Raw genomic sequence first — 17,912 nt, forward strand, 5'->3', positions numbered from 1 at the left:
GTGATTCCGATCTTGGAACGACTGAGCTGACCACCTAATACAGTTGCAAGAAAGACCAACGTTATCCTGACATGAATAAAGAAAAGAATTTCTGAGAAATATTCACAGTTATACAAGTGTGGAGGAATTTTTACCTTATTGTACAATACCAGTTAAAGACTTTGTAAACAGCATAAGTTCCTTATAGTTGTAATAAAGAACAAAAGGGGATACTTTCAGATAGAGCTTGTTAAGTTTGTAAAAATGATTGTTCCAGGTGGTTGCCTCTAATAAAAATAACATATTTGCCTTCTGAGGTTCCTCTGTGTTCTTGTGCAGTGCAGTGCACTTTTGGGGTGAAAAGTGATTCTTAGTCTTGCCAAGGTGGAGAAATTTAAATGTAAGCGCATAATCCTTTTTAAATAAGGACATAGGCTGTTCTTGACTTTTTTTTTTATTACTGCTAATTTAAAGTATAATCTTTCATTCTTACAGAGTTTTAACAAAACTCGAAGCCTTTCCTAAATCCTGTTTTCTATTTCAGCAGAAAAAGAAATTGCTTTATTTTCTTTATGGACACACCTTGAATTTAGATAAAACAATGACATATACCAGGAAATCACACTTAATGAGAACTTGAGCAAATGGGTGTTATTTTATCTGCTATACATCTACTAAATAAGTGGATAACAGTTAAGCACAGTAAGTAAATGAGCACAGGTGAATCAGACCATGCTGCTATATTGTTCACCACCACCCAGATGTATCTACAGTGGAAGGAAGGGAATAACAGCATGTTTTTTTACATCGCTGGATGCTGCTCTCAGTTTCCATTTGGGCTGCAGAAAATGCATGTGGGTTGGTTTTTATTTTTTTCAAATTAAGAAAACGCACCTGAAGTGCAGCATCTACTTATGTTCCTCTTCCCCATTTATGTTTGCTGCCCCCGCGCTGTGCGCACCTCCGGCCCGCAGGGGGGCGCTAGCAGCGAAGCGCTTCCAGACTGCACCAGCAGAGAAGGCACAGGTCCACCCTTCCTACGCATGCGCAGAGCAGCCAGCTTCCCCCGCTTCCTTCGCCCTTGTGCGCTTGCGCAGAGAACGACGCTTCCCCGCGGAGGGCGCCTGTGCGGAGTGTCGGCTGGTTCCTGTGGGGCGAGTAGCGTTCCGTTCCTTTCCCTCGCTGCTTTGTCTGTGCAGCACTGCCAGCCCCTTCGCCGCCAAGATGCCGCGGATTATGATAAAAGGCGGTGTGTGGCGGAACACTGAGGTAGGTTTCTGCTCGTTTTAATGCCGGGGGAGAGCGGCTTGTGGGGGACGGCCTGTCCTGCATTAGTGCGCATGCCCTGATGGAGGGATCGTGACGCGCATGCGCGGGCGTTCGTCTGTTGATGTGTGCTGTAACAGCGTGGAGTTGCGGGAGATACTGGGTCTCCGGGTTGGAGAGGGGGGATTTAGATGGTTAGGTGTCTGCAGGCACATTGCTCTGGTGGCTTGGCTCCTCGGCAGCCTGCTTTCCTGCTTGCCCCCGCTCGTCAGGTCCATGTTGTTTCTCCTGAAGGCTGCGCGCTGGGGAGGACACGCAGCTCAGGCATGCGTGTGTCGTGTCTCTTCCCTCCCCCACCACTCGGCAGCTGCAGGGAGTGCGTTGTTCGGGTTGTCCTTGGAGATGCCCCTTTTGCAGGCTGCAGTGTGTCTTGTACTGTACAGTTAGGGTTCATCGTCTCTATGGGTATGAGGTAGCTGGAATGTTTCGCCCTTCCAAGACCCTGCCAGATGCGAGAATGAGGATGGGTACAACCTCTTCGTCTGCAGGCCGATGTGTGTTGTACACACAAATCTATGTGTTGTTCACAAAGAAAAGAAAAACCCACACCCTTCTCTCACCTTTGCCACCATGTGCTTTCAAAACTGCAGTTGGTCATGAAAAGGAAAATAATGACGTGGGAAGTCAAGAATATCAGCTTTATTAGATGCATGTTCAAAGTAAAAGGTTTTACCTGACACTAAGGTGCAGAACTGCCACAGTATACCCTGAACACTAGGCATGTACCTAGTTCCAAAAAGCAGTGAGAAAAATAATAGATCACAGAATGTGTTGGAAGGGACCTTAAATCTTATCTAGTTCCAACCCGCTGTCATAGGCGGGGACACTTTCCACTATCCCATGTTGCTCAAAGCTCCATCCGGTCTAGCCTTTAGTAATGTACGGAGTGCTGTATGTGTTTTTAACCACTTGTGATGTTAGCAGCTGTGTGTCAGGAGGCAGCTAAATTGGAGGTCATCAGGGGACAGTAAGAACTGTTGTATGCTGACACCATTCTTATGGTCTTCCAAAATTAACTTATTTTGGTGACTGTTAAGAGATACAGCAGTGTGTTAACCACATCATTGTTTTGCTGCTTTTGTGTACCAGAGATGAAATTGCTCTTTTGGTACTATATTATATTTTTTTAATTAACATTTTGATTATACATACAAGACTAAAAATATAGAAAGTGTAACCAGTTGATATCAGGTAATTTGTAAAATGACTCATTTCTTGAAAAAACACCTGCTAATGTCATCGGTATGGCTACTGTATGCTACATAGCACCAAGTAAATAAAAAAAAAAAGAACCTAAGCCTAAGAGGATTTATCATTATTTTTTAATAGAAATTATATTAATTGCTTCCTGTAGTAGTTCACACCAGAGCTCATCATCATCTTACAGATAAAGTTGCTGTATGCTCCGAGAGATGTCTGTGCTGGGCCACAGTATCTGCCTGTGATGACTAGCATCTGCATGGTACAGCTGAACGGATTCTGATCACAGCTACAAGTACTTACTGGATACAGAAGAGGAACACTGTGCTTGAGAAGGCTTCAGAGTAGCTTTGATTCATTTAAAGTACCATTTTCTGACCTGTGAGGAAACCAGAAATAATGAACCCATTTATCAGAGTGACAGAAGGGGAGAGACTGGTAGATGCACTGACAGACAAATGATAGGGCTTCTAGCTTTTGATCAAATCTCAATGCGCTCTTTGGTGTGTATGAACCATCTGGCTCCCAAGCTGAATCATTTACATTTTTACTCCCCCCCCCACCCCCCCCACCCCCCAAGTTTATAGGCTTTGGGATCAGAACTTCTGAATGTTACATTCTGAACATTCAAGTGATTTATTTTAAGATGTTTACATGTACAAGAGAAATTTGCTATCAAGTAGTATTATCTTTTTAACAGCATATTTCATTAATAGGTAAATATTCCATTTGCATTAAAATATGCAAAAAGGTTATAATTTTATGGTATTGTTTGAAAAAAGCCACCCAGAGGTAACTGTTAGTTCTGTATTTTTCTTTCAAAATGTTGTGTCATTGCCAGAGAAGCACTTCCCTACCTCTTTATTGCTGTCCTACAGGGAAGACGTACAGAACCTTTGAAAACTGAGCATTAGAGAGCATTGAAAGCCATTGTTTTGGAAGATCTGTTGGGTCTGTAAAGCTGGCCACAATCATCATCATGTGTCTTTTTCATGTAATCTTTATTAATTTAATTGGTCTGTGAAATACAAATCCTCATTCATCTTGAGAATAAAATGTGGATAAGAACTGGGTCAGCCTGTTGGATGACAGCCGCGGCAATCTTCTCTGCTTGAGCTCAGACTTTCTGGTTTGCAATTTCTTGTGATCTGTAACAAATTTTTTATTATGTTTTTTAAGGATGAAATTTTGAAAGCAGCTGTGATGAAATATGGCAAAAACCAGTGGTCTCGTATTGCATCTTTATTGCATAGAAAATCAGCAAAGCAGTGCAAAGCCAGATGGTAAGTGAGAAGTGCTATGACTGGGAATGAGAGATTTATAATTAGTGGGAATTGAGAAATTACCACAGATAAATTTATGTCCATGAAGCAACAATAGTTTTGATTTCTGCTCTTGTGGATATTTCAGATTCCTGTTGTTTAGAAGTAATTGAACAAAAATAGCCAAATGTTCTCTTTGCCAGTGACTGCAGTGTTAGCAAATGCAGGATCACTTAAAATTTCACACATGCTTTTTTCCCCCGTCTATTTGGACATTTTTCATCAGAATCACCAAGGAAGTAAAACTGTAGGATATTAATCTCTCTTAAAGATAATTTCCTAATTTTTCATAACAATAGTTTGGCTTGAGGATAAATGTTTAGATATTGCACCGTGGAATTTAACTTCATATTAAAAAAACAGAAGCGTAAAACTAATTCAAACTGTTTGAAAATTAGACTTAGTTTCTCGACTGTTGAACTGCAGATAGAATCACAGAATGGTTTGGGTTGGAAGAGACCTAAAAGGTCATCTCGTTCCAGCCCCCCTGCCATGGGCAGGGACACCTACTAAACCAGGTTGCTCCAAGTCCTATCCAACCTGGCCTTGAACACTGCTGAGGATGGCGCAGCTGCAGCTTCTGTGGGCAACATGTGCCAGCGTTTCACATATTTATTACAGTACTTGTATATAAAAGTAACAGTACTGGCAGAGTTTGAGACTGGTAAGATGACTGTTGAAGGATCCAGACCAAACAGATCTACCACTTATGGAACCTTTAGTTGCTGCAGTTTTTTACTTTTGTTTTTCTGGATTCTGTGACTCCTTACTTTGCTAGACTAGAGATGTAGGAAGAAAGAAGAGGCAATATGTGTATAAAAACTGATGGACAATACACTTTAAAGCTCAAATACATTTGTCTTAAATGTTACTCTGGAGTAACATCCTCTTGCACAGACAAAGCTTCTATGAAGTTTGTGTGACAAGATTTTGAGATTTCATTGTAGTTTTTTGGGTGGACACTGTTCTGAATTAATTCAAGACAAATCAATGGATGGCTTGGATCTGTCATCCTGATTTTTTTTCTCTTTTTAACAGGTATGAATGGCTAGACCCAAGCATCAAAAAGACAGAGTGGTCACGGGAAGAGGAGGAGAAACTCTTGCACCTGGCCAAGCTAATGCCAACCCAGTGGAGAACCATTGCCCCAATTATTGGGAGAACTGCTGCACAGTGTTTGGAGCACTATGAATTTCTTCTGTGAGTTACTGTTTTGCTAGAGGTGCATACCAAGAAAATCTGTCGAGTTTGTTATAGCAGTGTGGCATTCCCTTCTACCATGGTGCTGATGGTTTCAACCTGACAGTGCTTTTGTAAGCAAATCCTTAAGGACCATTTCTTTTCAGTCAGCATGTCTGGCTTGAAAGAAGAAGCTTTTGGAACCCAGAGAACAGGCTTGAATAGGGATAGGTGTATATTTTCTTACTTCTGGTCCTTCTGGCTAGAGGAGTGTCAAGATTGATGTTTTTTATGGGCTTACATTTGAGGTTTATTTGGGTATTTTTTTGACTGGTTGATCAGCATGTGTGGGTGTGTGACAGAAGAAAAAAAAGACATAAGCCACATGTTGTTGAAATGACTGAATGTGCATTTCTCATCTCTGTATGCTACAGAGGGTGTCTTTCGGCTGTGAGAAGGAAACTGCTCTTTTCCCTCATGATCTTGCTTAATTCTGGTGTGATTGGTTTAGTGTAATATATAATGGGAAACTCAATTATTTTTTTTGTCACACTGCTTGAGGAGAGTTCTTTACTATTAGCTTTATCAATACTGTGTTTTATACAATATTATAATGTAATACTACGTTGTCTTCTTTCTGATTAAAGATTATGTAACTATACCACGTTCATGCTTTTTTCTGCAGTAGTTGTATAACAAGCTTAATGTTTGGTAAGTAGTACAAGGTTACCCTTTTTTGATCAGTCTTTGGGGACCTAACGGTTATTATGAGCCTGGGGGAAACAAAGAGCTGGTTGTCACATTCATAAAATGCATTTTTAGGGACAAAGCTGCTCAAAGAGACAATGAGGAAGAAACTGCTGATGATCCTCGGAAACTTAAACCTGGAGAAATTGATCCAAATCCAGAAACTAAACCAGCCAGGCCAGATCCTATTGACATGGATGAGGGTAAGATAAGGAGTTTGTTTGCCATTTCCGACAGAAATGTGATCTCTTTTTCGTTGTTTCTTTTTACACAGCCTCTGTACCCTGGGTTTCTCTTGTATTTTTTTCCTCCACCCTGAGATCATTTTTTTCTTACAGGGCTTGTCTTATTTGTGTATCTGTCCAGTCAGCTGTACTTTTCCATTTTCCTTTTCGTTGGTGTGTTTTCTGCTGTTGAAGTTGTCTTCATCGTCTCTTAACCATGACTGACTCTTCTTTGCTTTTACAAATGCTCTGTTCGTTTGCCATTCTTATTTCTGTATCTTCATCTTTTCCCATAAGCTCATACCTTCCAGGTGAATCCATGCAGAAGCACAGAAGGACTACAGGACTGTTTTTTTCCTTGCACATAGTAGTGTTGTAAACTAAAAAATGAATGTTGCTAAAGTTCCATTTATGGACTAACAGTGGTTTTCAAGAGTCACAGGGTCACATACATAGCAGTCTTGGATCTGGATATAAATGAAATTGACAAGGTCTCTCACAACAGTCCTCTCAGATGAAGATGTAATTGAAATATAATTTCATTGGTGTGGTCAGTTTGCCTCTTCATGTAGACATTTTGATTTGCTGTAGACGTTGAATAATATTCAACATAAGGCATTTTTTCTTGAAGTCTTTATTTCATTTTTCCAACGATTCAGAAAATATATTGGGGCAACTTGGAGAAGACTAGTTTATCAGTCATAGAAGCATAGAATAGTTAGGGTTGGAAAGGACCTTAAGATCATCTAGTTCTGATCCCCTTGCCATGAGCAGGGACATCTCACACTAAGCTGTGTCACTCAAGGCTTTGTCCAACCTCGCCTTGGAACACCACCAGGGATGGAGCATTCACAACTTCCTTGGGCAGACCAGTCATTCGGAGTGCCTGTAAAAGCACTGATTCAGTTTTTGAAGATTGCTTTCTGATCTTAATGTAATTTTTTCCCTTACTCCTCGTATTTGTTTGTACTATTTTAGATGAACTTGAAATGCTGTCTGAAGCTAGAGCTCGTCTGGCTAATACACAGGGAAAGAAGGCCAAAAGGAAAGCAAGAGAGAAGCAGCTGGAGGAAGCTAGGTAAACTTAGTTTTATATATTGGGACTGCTTTTGCTGTCTCTGGAGCATTTACAGTACATAAAGTCAGTCACAGCCTTAAGCCATTGCAGGATCAGATATATTTTGTTATTTGCTACAATAGCTTCATTCTTGTGGAAATACATGTAGCCCTATCTCAGCAGCAATCTGTTAAAGTCGTACCAGATCTTAGGATACAGGATACAGCTATGGTATGCGCTTTAAATCACATGGTGTTTCTGTTTCTATAGACGGCTTGCTGCTCTCCAGAAAAGACGAGAACTTCGGGCTGCTGGAATTGAAATTCAGAAGAAAAGAAAAAAGAAGAGAGGTGTGGATTATAATGCAGAAATTCCATTTGAAAAGAAGCCTGCCCCTGGCTTTTATGACACATCAGAGGAAAACTACCAGTCTCTGGATGCAGATTTCAGAAAGCTACGTCAGCAAGACCTGGATGGAGAATTAAGATCGTAAGTGTGCATTATACTAAGGAGAAAATAGTTTATTGGAAAAAAAAAAACCCAACTTCATATATGTATGTGTGTGTGTGTGTGTGTACACATATATGTACATATACAGATACGTTAGGTCCTGAAAATGCCTGAAGTATAATATGGGCAGGAGTTGTATTTTCTGTAGGACAGAAGGGTTCCTTTTACCTTTTCAGTCGTCTTTACTTTTTATCATTCTAAAAGGCCTAGTTGACCCTTTGTATCCATGAGAATAAAGTTTCTCATGCACGTTCTTGCTCTTTAAATGGAAATCTTAGGATTTTTTTCGAGGTTCATTTTCTGTAAGCAGTAGCTTTGCAGTCCTTTCTTCAAGTAATAACATTAATAAGATTGCTTACAGGAGCAGATGTTGCTTGTTGTGGTATTACTTCTGATGGAATCATTCTTAAGTAGAATTTCCTGAAATGGTTAATTTCTCTCCCTCCACAAAAAATGCAGCTGAGAAATAAGATGCCCATCTTCATCATGATCAGCATGTTACATGTTTAATTATACAATTGCATTTCGCACTACTTCTGCCAACTGCTTTTTACTGAGAGAGTAGGTCCAGTACTATATATGATTTGGTTCATTAGCTTGTGATGAGATCGATTCTTTCTGTATGGCTCTTAGTTCAGAGGGGCTGGCAGGACCTTCATACTGAAGCTTATGATTTCACATACTGCTGTTTGAAGAAAATACCATTTTTATTAAATATTGAAGAGAAGCTGGTTCCCATATCCCACAGAAGATGTTTGTCTTCCCTTAGCTGCTGCTGAAGAAAAGGGACTGTTCACATCCTCTGATTATTGCTATCTACATTTTTGTATTGACATTTTTTTCTTGTTCCAGTGATGCTGTTGATTGTAGCTGAAGCAACCACCTGTTGCCTAATTCCAGAATTTAGAAGCATTACACTGCCTTGTAGGTTCTGCTGCAAGATCTGTAGACCATATTTAATCACTTCTGCTCCACAAGGTGGTTCACTCTTCCTGCAACATGTTTAATTTCAACATATTCAACTTTTGATAGTTAACATACAGCATTTTAGATAACATGCAGCATTTTTGCTCACTGATTGTTTGATTTACTTTGTAGCTGTTCTGAATGTTCTAAAACGATTCTGTTATCTGTAATGACAGTGAAAGGGAGGGAAGAGAGCGCAAAAAAGACAAACAACATATGAAACGAAAAAAAGAGTCAGACTTACCTTCAGCTATTCTACAGACCAGTGGAGTGTCAGAATTTACCAAAAAAAGAAGTAAGCTGGTGCTTCCAGCTCCTCAGGTAAGCTGTTCATTGATCAATAAATGACTTAAAAGACCAGTGCCAGTCAACGAGTTCTGTTTTATCAAGTGGATCTCGTGGTTGTATTTTATTTTACTATGACTTAGGATTTTCTCTTTTAAAGATATCTGATACAGAACTTGAAGAAGTCGTGAAAGTAGGCCAGGCGAGTGAGATTGCACGCCAAACTGCTGAGGAATCTGGAATTACAAATTCAGCTTCCAGCACTCTTCTCTCTGAATATAGTGTGACCAACAACAACATAGCACTAAGGACTCCCAGAACTCCTGCAGCGCAAGACAGGATCCTGCAGGTAGAGTATAAATGTATAAAATCAGAATCATAGAATTACAGAATGGTTTGGGTTGGAAGAGACCTTAAAGACCATCTAATTTAACCCCTCTGCCACGGGCAGGGAGACCTTCCACCAGACTGTGTTGCTCAAAGCCCCATCCAACCTGCTCTTCAACATTGCCGTGGATGAGGCAGCCTGTTCCAGCTCCTCACAGTAAAGAACTTCTTCCTAATGTCTAACTTAAGTTTACTCTATGGTCTTGTATTTTTAATGAAGTGGTCTAACTGAAGGTGTAAGTATCATAAACATTCGTTAGGTTGTGTGTGGTACTCGGGTTTGAACAGACATGTGATCTCCAGGGCACACTTCTATCTGTTGAATACTGTGATTTTTTTTGATTTTTTTTTTTGTATTACATACTGTGGGCAACTTCTAGCATTAACCATTCTCCTGGTGTTTTTTGATAATTTCCTCTAGTATTGGGTTCCTCTCAGCATTGAAGATGTATATCATGTAGATGTCCTTAAAGCAGTCTTTTATGTTGTTCCTAATTATGTTTTGCTGTTCAGTTTCTGGTTCAGTTAACAAGAAGTAATTAACTGCAACAATACAGAATAGTTTTCTAACACTTTATTGGCTTAAAACCACTGAAGAGAAAGGTGGTCAAAAACCTGCAAGTTATATTTGTGTTATACTGATTGTATGAGTGTCTGGGTTCTTTCAAAACCTGGTAGTGTTGGGTAGTGTTTTGCTGAGTGTGGGGACATGGCTAAATAAAATCAGTGTTGCTAGTGTGCAAAACGAACAAAACTCCACCCCAGAAAACCCACCCTGAAACAAAACTCCCCAACCCGTATTGATAATTAGCTGTATTTTAACAGTTTCATGATAGTAGAAAAGAGAAAGTTCCTGACTCTGCAGGTCATGACTTAAGTCTCTATGCAGTGTTTGCAGGAGGGGTCACATTCACCTTCAGATGGAGTAATCTCACATCATGTATGTTGCAGTATTATGTATATACACAGGTCAGCAGTTGCAGTGGTAGTCTTCTGTGAAGATAATGGCTATATGCAGTAGTTTCATTGTGTCAGCTCATTTTCAGTGGCCTAATTCTTCACTGTAGAAGGAAAAAGAAAAAATAGGGGGTATTCCTAAAAAGCCCAGATGAATCATGAACAAAAACTCTGGATAGTGACCCTCTCTGCTGGAACATTCCCTTTAAAGTACAGCTTGGATAAACTTCATTGATGTTGCATTTCAGAGTGCAAGTGTGCTGCTCTCTGAAAATTGAGATCCTTGGGATGACTTGAGTATTCACTCACTAATAAATTTTGCAAATTTATGGAGTCTGGCAAACTGAAGGAAGCTGAAACATTAAGTAACCCACTCATTTTTGCAATTGATAAGATATTCTGCTGGAAATAAAGTTTAAAATCCCTCTCAGTGGAACAGTCGGGTTTGTAAATACCAGTGTATGAGTGTTAAGTGTTAAATGTTTCCCACAAACTCACTGATATTTAAATAATTCTTCAGTTGTTTTTACTGCTAGTGAATCTGTTATACAGGGTAGAGTGTGACAATGAAAAGTCTTAGTGATGTACTGCGTGTATTGTCTGTTTTACAGGAAGCCCAGAATCTGATGGCTCTCACAAATGTGGATACCCCCCTGAAAGGAGGACTTAACACTCCCTTGCATGAAAGTGACTTTTCAGGGGTAACACCGCAGAAACAGGTTATCCAAACTCCAAATACTGTGCTTTCCACACCCTTCAGGTAAAGCAGACTCCTTTTCTAATGGGCACTGGGATGGGCACGTATCTATTGGAGATGGGTGAGCAGAGTGGATTTCAACATGTGAAATAATAGGTCATGATCAGTGCTTTGAAACAAGTTTTAACTCACTTTTTTATTTCAGGCCCTTGTTGTACACCTTTCTCCTTCTCTGTGTCTTTTGCAAGCTGTGCCACATCATTGGCTGTATTTGTAAAGTCTATAGCTCACTGGAGTTTTTGTCCAAAAATGAGGCCTTCTGTGCTCTGTAGCGATATAAATTATACTGGAGTTAATACAGGGGTATAAATAGTAAGATAGAGTGTCAGCCTGTATGTGGATCCTGACCTTTCCGAAGTATTACCTCTGAGTCAAAAGTGTAGGAGGTCCCTTAGCCAAACCCACACCAAGTTTTTTTAAAGCTGGAGTAAATATTTTATAAGCCGTATATATGCAAAATAAGATATTTCTAATATTGCAAGTCTAAATAGCATGGAATTGCTGGTTTAACTATTGCAGTGGGTCCTGAATAAGTTTGTATCCAACAAATGCCAAATACTGTGCAACTGCTACCAAATACTACACTTTGTGCATTTTGTCTGTCAATTTTTTTCCACTTAAGTTCTAATTTTACTTTTATCATGCTAGTAGAAAAGTGGAGAAAAGAATAAAAAAAGCCTTTATGTCAGGCTTTCAAAAGAAGCTTTATTTTGGTGTTTTAAAGCTGTGTGCAAAAGCCCTGATCTTTTCATTGGATCTACATGAACAAATACCTTTCTGGAGATCTATTAACATTAGTTCAGTGCAGAATGAATGTAGAGTTTGACCTGGAGTGATCTGGCTGTTATTTGAGTGATTTTATATTAAAAAATGTAAAAACATTCTAATTTTGTTTGGGTGTTGGGGTGTTTTGTTTGTGGTGGGTTTTTTAGCTTTTGAAGTTCAGATTTGCACATGTAAATGTGGTACCTATGTATCAACTTAGCTTGCTTGCAGAAATGCTTTATCAGCGTGAATATCCAAGACTGAGCAGAAAGAACAAAATAAATTCATAAAGTTCTAAAAAAATAAATAAAGGGAAGCCATAACTTTTTAAGGAGGCAGAGTAGTGAAGCAGAGTCATTTGTAGTATTTAATCTAAATACACCTTTTTCTCCTCTGGTCGTATGAAATTTATAATGTTTTGATGCAAGGTTTTTATGGAAGTTGTTCCCTTGCATTGGGTGTTTTGTTTTGGTTGTTGTGGGTTTGTTTTCTTTTTTCCACTTCCTAGTTATAAGAATTTTCTTAAAAGCTGTGAAGTTGAAAATTGTAATAGGGTTTTAAACACTATATGGAACTGAGACAACTAGAAGAAATAACCCACTCACTTTGAAATTGTTTCTTCTGGAAAGTCAGTGTAAAATTTTTCTGCTAGTATAAACAACAAAATAAATATATCATAGAATCATAGAATGGTTTTGGGTGGAAGAGACCTTGAGGATCACCTAGTTCCGGCCCTTCTGCCATTGGCAGGGACACCTTCCACTAGACCAGGTTGCTCCAAGCCCCATCCAACTTGGCCTTAAAACACTTCCAGGGATGGGGCGCCCACAGCTTCTCAGGGCAACTTGGGTCACTGTCCCACCGCCTTGCAGTAAATCTCAGTATATTCTACGAAACATTCATTTTGCTGGGTTTTTGTGGGTGTCATCCTGCAAAGGCTATTGCTTCTATTTGTTATCCTAAATGAGAGTTCATTAAAACATCTGTGAACAATGTCAAGCAAGAGGATGGTATCACTTGCCTCTCAAACACATACCCAGTAAATAGGGTGCTGTTGTATCGTTTAGAAGAGGACCAGTAATGTGTGTCAAGCCAGTTGTGTTTGTCCACCATTATGGTATCTTCCTTGCACTACAGAATTACAATATCTAGTGGTGGAAATTATGTATTAAATCGCCTGGTCCAGCTGTCTCTGCCAGCATGATTCTCTACAGTACATGTACTTGTCATTACTGTCTGAAAATAATCACGTAAACACAGGTGAGTACCACAGTGTAGGCTTTTTTCTAAAAGTTTTCCCCATCCTGAACTTATTTTGTTTGAGACAGTTAACAATATCTTACCAGTTCATTGGTACTACCATCATCATCAGTATGTGAAACCTCGTTGTAAGCTGGCAACAGAAAACTTTTTACTATATCCAAAACCATGTCTGCAAGATTTTCATATAGTAGGTTATTGGGACAGAGAACAGAATTTCTTCCCAGTCTAGAAGAAAAGCAACTGAGCCCCACAAAAACTAAGGCTTAATCTAACTTGCCTAACCTTAGGTTCTTTAATTATTGTAATGTAATTACTCTTTGGATAATCAATGAAAGCAGAGAGGCATCTTTAGAGTGATTAATTGAATTCTAAGCTGGGACAGCTGCTAGGCCAGATGAATTCAGAGTGAATGACTTGCCACAGGTGGTAAGGAAATCAGAGCTTGCAATCACATTCTGGTTACTGTATGCCAAATTAGTGCCTGGTGACTGGATAGTTTCTTCTTTGAAACATAGCAGTAGCAGTTTGTGTTGATGTAGTTCCTGAAATGTCTCTTCACATAATGATGTGTCTGGATTTCAGTCTGACAGGTCCTTGGTCACACCTTGACAGGTTTAAATAATTTATTTTTTTGGATTCTTCTAATTGCATGTTACAGTTTTACTACCTCCCAAGAAAAAAAATCTAGATTGAATGTATTTATGGTATATACGTAACTTTATCCAGCATTCAGACTTTGATAAGTAGAGCTCTTTAGGGAAAAAATAATTATCTGTATCTGCATTTCCTCTAGGACACCTCATGGACAAGAAGGCTTAACTCCTCGTGGAGGGCTAACTCCTAAACCTGTGCTTGGTACAACTCCTGGTAGAACTCCACTACGTGATAAACTGAACATCAACCCAGAAGAAGGAATGGCAGATTACAGTGACCCATCTTATGCAAAACAAATGGTAAGAAGCACTTAAGAAGGGAAAAAAGCAAGTGTTATTTCTACCACTTGTCTGCAAGTCTGTACTCATCACCTGATAAAATCAAATCTTTATTTGAAAGAACAGAAATCTTGCCACTTAGAATGGATTTCAGTGTGCTCAGTGAAAGCACGCTCAAGCTGTTTGTCAAGGAAGACATGCTTAAGTTTCAGTCCTACTTGTATCTTTGAAGCTGAGCAGGAAATATATCAATCAAAGATTCATTTTTCTTTCTATTCCACACAGCCCTCAAATCCCTCATCATCTTGGCTTCCCAGTTTAGCTACAGGACCTTTTCAACAGTCTGTCGTGTTGACAGCATTGAGCTAAAGGAGTTTAATTTTTGCCATTAGGAGCACTTGGTTTTGAGATGTCCAGTAATCTGAGTCCCATCCAGATTCTTTCATCACCTTTTCAACAGATGTTTCTATTCTTGGGAGAGTGAGCCAGATGTACCCTGCCAATTAGCCATGGTATAAAACGGCATATACCTAATAGGTAGCACCTTGGGAACTCCTTTTATGTGGCTGATTCTGCAGCCTTAACTGCGGCTTTGGATATCTCCCACCAGAGCTATTGACATTTTTCTTCTTGGGCTAGCTAAGGATATCCACTTCAAGTGTTTGGCACGTTCTGCTCACGAAAACAGCTCTTCAAGTTCAGAATTTCAGATTTCCTCCTAGCTTGCAGGACAAGGATTATTTGTTGTCTGTTTACTTACTTTGGTTCTGTCTTAGCCTTTTTATAGTAAAAAGGCTTTTTGCTGCTAGAAGAAAAACTGGGCCTTCAGTTCCCTGATGGAGTCCACTGGTTCCCAGATTTGGTATTGTGGCAGAGTACGAAAATGAGGCAAACATTCCCCAGATTTGGGAGCAACTGCAAGGAAGAAAGTTCCCGTTAGGCTTGCAGATACCTTTGTGTCCATCATCACATTTCCACATATTTTCAGTTTCTTGGAAAGTGTTCATGTGAGTTTCTGCTGTTGTACTGAAGCTACTGTGAGGCAAAGGTGCTGTGCTGTTGTTTTACTTGAGTGTATTTCAGCCTGTTTGAAGACTTCATTAGCTATCTTTAAGAAATCTGTCTAATGTTTTTTTTAGTATCAAAGAGTTTCTGTGATGAAAAGTGCATGAACTCTGGTATGGTGGTCTGTAGCTAGGCTGAATTAGTAACATGCCTCTTGTCAGACTTCAAAGATCTTGTTTCTGTTGACTTTGTAGCAACAAAGATGGCTGGATTATATCAGCTGTGTATTGTTCATGTCTATTAATGGATATGAAAGGAATGTTATTGAATTGCACCTTAACACATGAATCGAGAAGCATTATATCTTACTGTTTATTTCAACAGGAGAGAGAGTCTCGTGAACACTTGCGCCTTGGACTCATGGCCCTTCCTGCTCCAAAGAATGACTTTGAGATTGTTTTACCTGAAAATGCGGAAAAGGAACTTGAGGAACATGAAATAGATGAAACCTTTGTAGAGGACACTGCTGATATAGATGCCCGCAAGCAGGTTGGTGTATGTGAGACAGATAGTGCCTGTGGTTTATAATAAAATGTTTCTTGTATGGTCCCCATAGTTTCATACCTGTTCAGTGGAAGTGGTACAGCTTCTACAAAGTAAAATGTACCTGTTTTCTCTGCTGACATCAGTGTACACACACACATAGGCTAAATCAGTTTTCTCTGAATTGTTTTCTTAATTTGTTAATGTTACATATCACATTTCGTTTGTCATTTTTTATGATGAAGTTGTGAGTGTTTATGCCCAAGTCCTGCATTTGTCCCCCAAAAGATAAAAATATAATTAAAAGCATTTCTCTGCAGAGGCACAAACTTCACTGTAAGCACATGAGAATTTTACTGTTGTACCTTTTTTCTTCTTTTTCAGTTTTGTATTCTCTCAAGTTAAAAGTTACTGGTTGTGAAATGTAAGATAGGTACATACAAATTCAGCAGGCTGGTAGCACACAGATATAAATCTTCCAGGCAGCGAATTAGTTCCTTTTGTATGACTTGCACCAAAGGATTACCAGGCATCTGAGCCGTGAATGGATCCCTTTTGTTTTGTTTTCAGAATCAATCAAGGCTTGATAAAGTGATACCTTAAATTCTGCAGGTTAAATAGCTGCACTGGCACGTAATTAGAGACACTTTAAATTTTTATGTTTATAAGAACAGTGTATTTTCCATTTACTACTTATCCTAATTTTTGTGATACAAATCTAATTTTGTTATATGCCTTCAAGTAAATTCAAATAAATGGCTATTTTTTAGTTCAGAGGGGTTTTTGCCAACCAATGTACTTGGCAAGTTAACAAAATAAAAAAAAATAATAAAATCCTATGCTTTGATACCTGCTAAGCATTTCCCAGAGTTTGGTTTCTAGCTTGTCCTGATTGGGGAAGATCACATTATGTGCATATATATGCATGTCTTGTGCATACATACCTTAATAATAAAAAGTTTGAATAAATATGGATAATTTATGTATGTAGAATAAAGAATTCAAGTTGTAATATCATGCAAGAGAACAGCATCCTGCCCTTCAAATGAAGGTTTGACATGTCTGGAATTAGAACATGGAGGATCCTGCCCCTTTGTTCTGCTCTCATGAGACCTCACTTGGAGTACTGTGTGCAGTTCTGGTGTCCTCAACATAAAAAGGACATGGGTCTGTTGGAGCAAGTCCAGAGGAGGGCCACGAGGATGATCAGGGGACTGGAGCACCTCTCATATGAAGATCGGATGAGAAAGTTAGGACTGTTCAGCCTGGAGAAGAGAAGGCTGCATGGAGACCTCATAGCAGCCTTCCAGTATCTGAAGGGGGCATATAGGGATGCTGGGGATGGACTCTTCATTAGGGACTGTAGTGGTAGGACAAGGGGTAATGGGTTAAAACTTAAACAGGGGAAGTTTAGATTGGATATAAGGAGGAAACTCTTTCCTGTGAGGGTGGTGAGGCACTGGAATGGGTTGCCCAAGGAGATTGTGAATGCTCCATCCCTGGCAGTGTTCAAGGCCAGGTTGGTCGAGGCCTTGGGTAATATGGTTTAGAGTGAGGTGTCCCTGCCCGTGGCAAGGGGGTTGGAACTTGATGATCTTAAGGTCCTTTCCAACCCTAACTATTCTATGATTTCATGATTTTTCCTGAAGTTTTAGGTGGCACTGCCTTTTCATGTTAATTATTGACTGAAAATTGAGTATAAGGAGAAATCTTACGTTTTTACACTTTCACGAGTACTGCTTTAGTGAACAGTTACTCCAAGTCATTGAAGAGAACAAACACAACCCTGGCTGCAAATTTAACAGTATGTCTTTTCCTGGTGGATTTTGTGTCTGGAGAGTTCAAGCAGCTGTCAAACCTGGTGGTGGAGAAATCTGTAAAGAATGAAGTCTGCTGGGCTTGAGGATGAAGGAGAATGTGGTGGCTGGAAATTACTTTTTAGGATCTCTCTCCTCTTAGTCTGCTATGCCCTTCCTGTTTAGAGGCACTGAATTATGATGTCATCACATTATTTAGCTCTGGCTTTATAACATGAAGTCTTTAAGGAATCTTTGCTGTGGTAATTAGTTTTTATATCCCGTATATTTCTAGGAAGCATCTGATTGTACTCCAGTAGCTGGATTAACATTTAGCTTGTTTGTCTAGGCTCTCCGAGAGGCAGAACGTGCAAAAGAACTGAAGAGAATGCACAAAGCTGTTCAGAAGAATCTACCACGGCCTTCTGAAGTAAGTGGAAACAAAATTTACTTTTAAGGAGAGAAAAATACAGAGGTTTTAACCATTACAGGAGGAAATACAATCTGAGCAGATCGTGAGAAAATGAAACCTCTATCTGATTATGCTGATTTCAGCTTTATGGGAAACTTTCGCAGCAGAATTGTCTGAGGTATTTCATATGCACAAATGAAACCGCAGTTGGGTGTTTGGGTTGCTGTATGTGTGTCACACTGCAAGGGATTTTAGCACCTCTTCTGCATGGATTAGCTCGTATATAAAATTCTTATTCAG

General features: G+C 39.5%; 1 protein-coding gene across 1 annotated transcript in view; it reads left to right on the plus strand.

Annotated features, from left to right (window-relative positions):
- The first annotated feature begins 1,081 nt into the window (after nucleotides 1-1,081).
- Nucleotides 1,082-17,912, plus strand: part of CDC5L (cell division cycle 5 like) — a 32,685-nt gene continuing 15,854 nt past the window's right edge. The window contains exons 1-12 of the mRNA XM_061372263.1: nucleotides 1,082-1,248; nucleotides 3,685-3,788; nucleotides 4,866-5,027; nucleotides 5,829-5,956; nucleotides 6,956-7,055; nucleotides 7,305-7,523; nucleotides 8,687-8,831; nucleotides 8,956-9,144; nucleotides 10,751-10,899; nucleotides 13,718-13,877; nucleotides 15,246-15,410; nucleotides 17,550-17,630. Coding sequence (XP_061228247.1) covers nucleotides 1,204-1,248; nucleotides 3,685-3,788; nucleotides 4,866-5,027; nucleotides 5,829-5,956; nucleotides 6,956-7,055; nucleotides 7,305-7,523; nucleotides 8,687-8,831; nucleotides 8,956-9,144; nucleotides 10,751-10,899; nucleotides 13,718-13,877; nucleotides 15,246-15,410; nucleotides 17,550-17,630 — 1,647 coding nt within the window. The 5' untranslated portion in view covers nucleotides 1,082-1,203. The remainder of the gene's footprint in view (nucleotides 1,249-3,684; nucleotides 3,789-4,865; nucleotides 5,028-5,828; nucleotides 5,957-6,955; nucleotides 7,056-7,304; nucleotides 7,524-8,686; nucleotides 8,832-8,955; nucleotides 9,145-10,750; nucleotides 10,900-13,717; nucleotides 13,878-15,245; nucleotides 15,411-17,549; nucleotides 17,631-17,912) is intronic.

The sequence above is a fragment of the Neopsephotus bourkii genome, unplaced genomic scaffold (assembly GCF_033783945.1).
Source record: "Neopsephotus bourkii isolate Nb327-2 ecotype Australia unplaced genomic scaffold, CSIRO-AGI_Nbou_v1 NB_1600, whole genome shotgun sequence".
Classification (NCBI taxonomy): Eukaryota; Metazoa; Chordata; class Aves; order Psittaciformes; family Psittacidae; genus Neopsephotus; species Neopsephotus bourkii.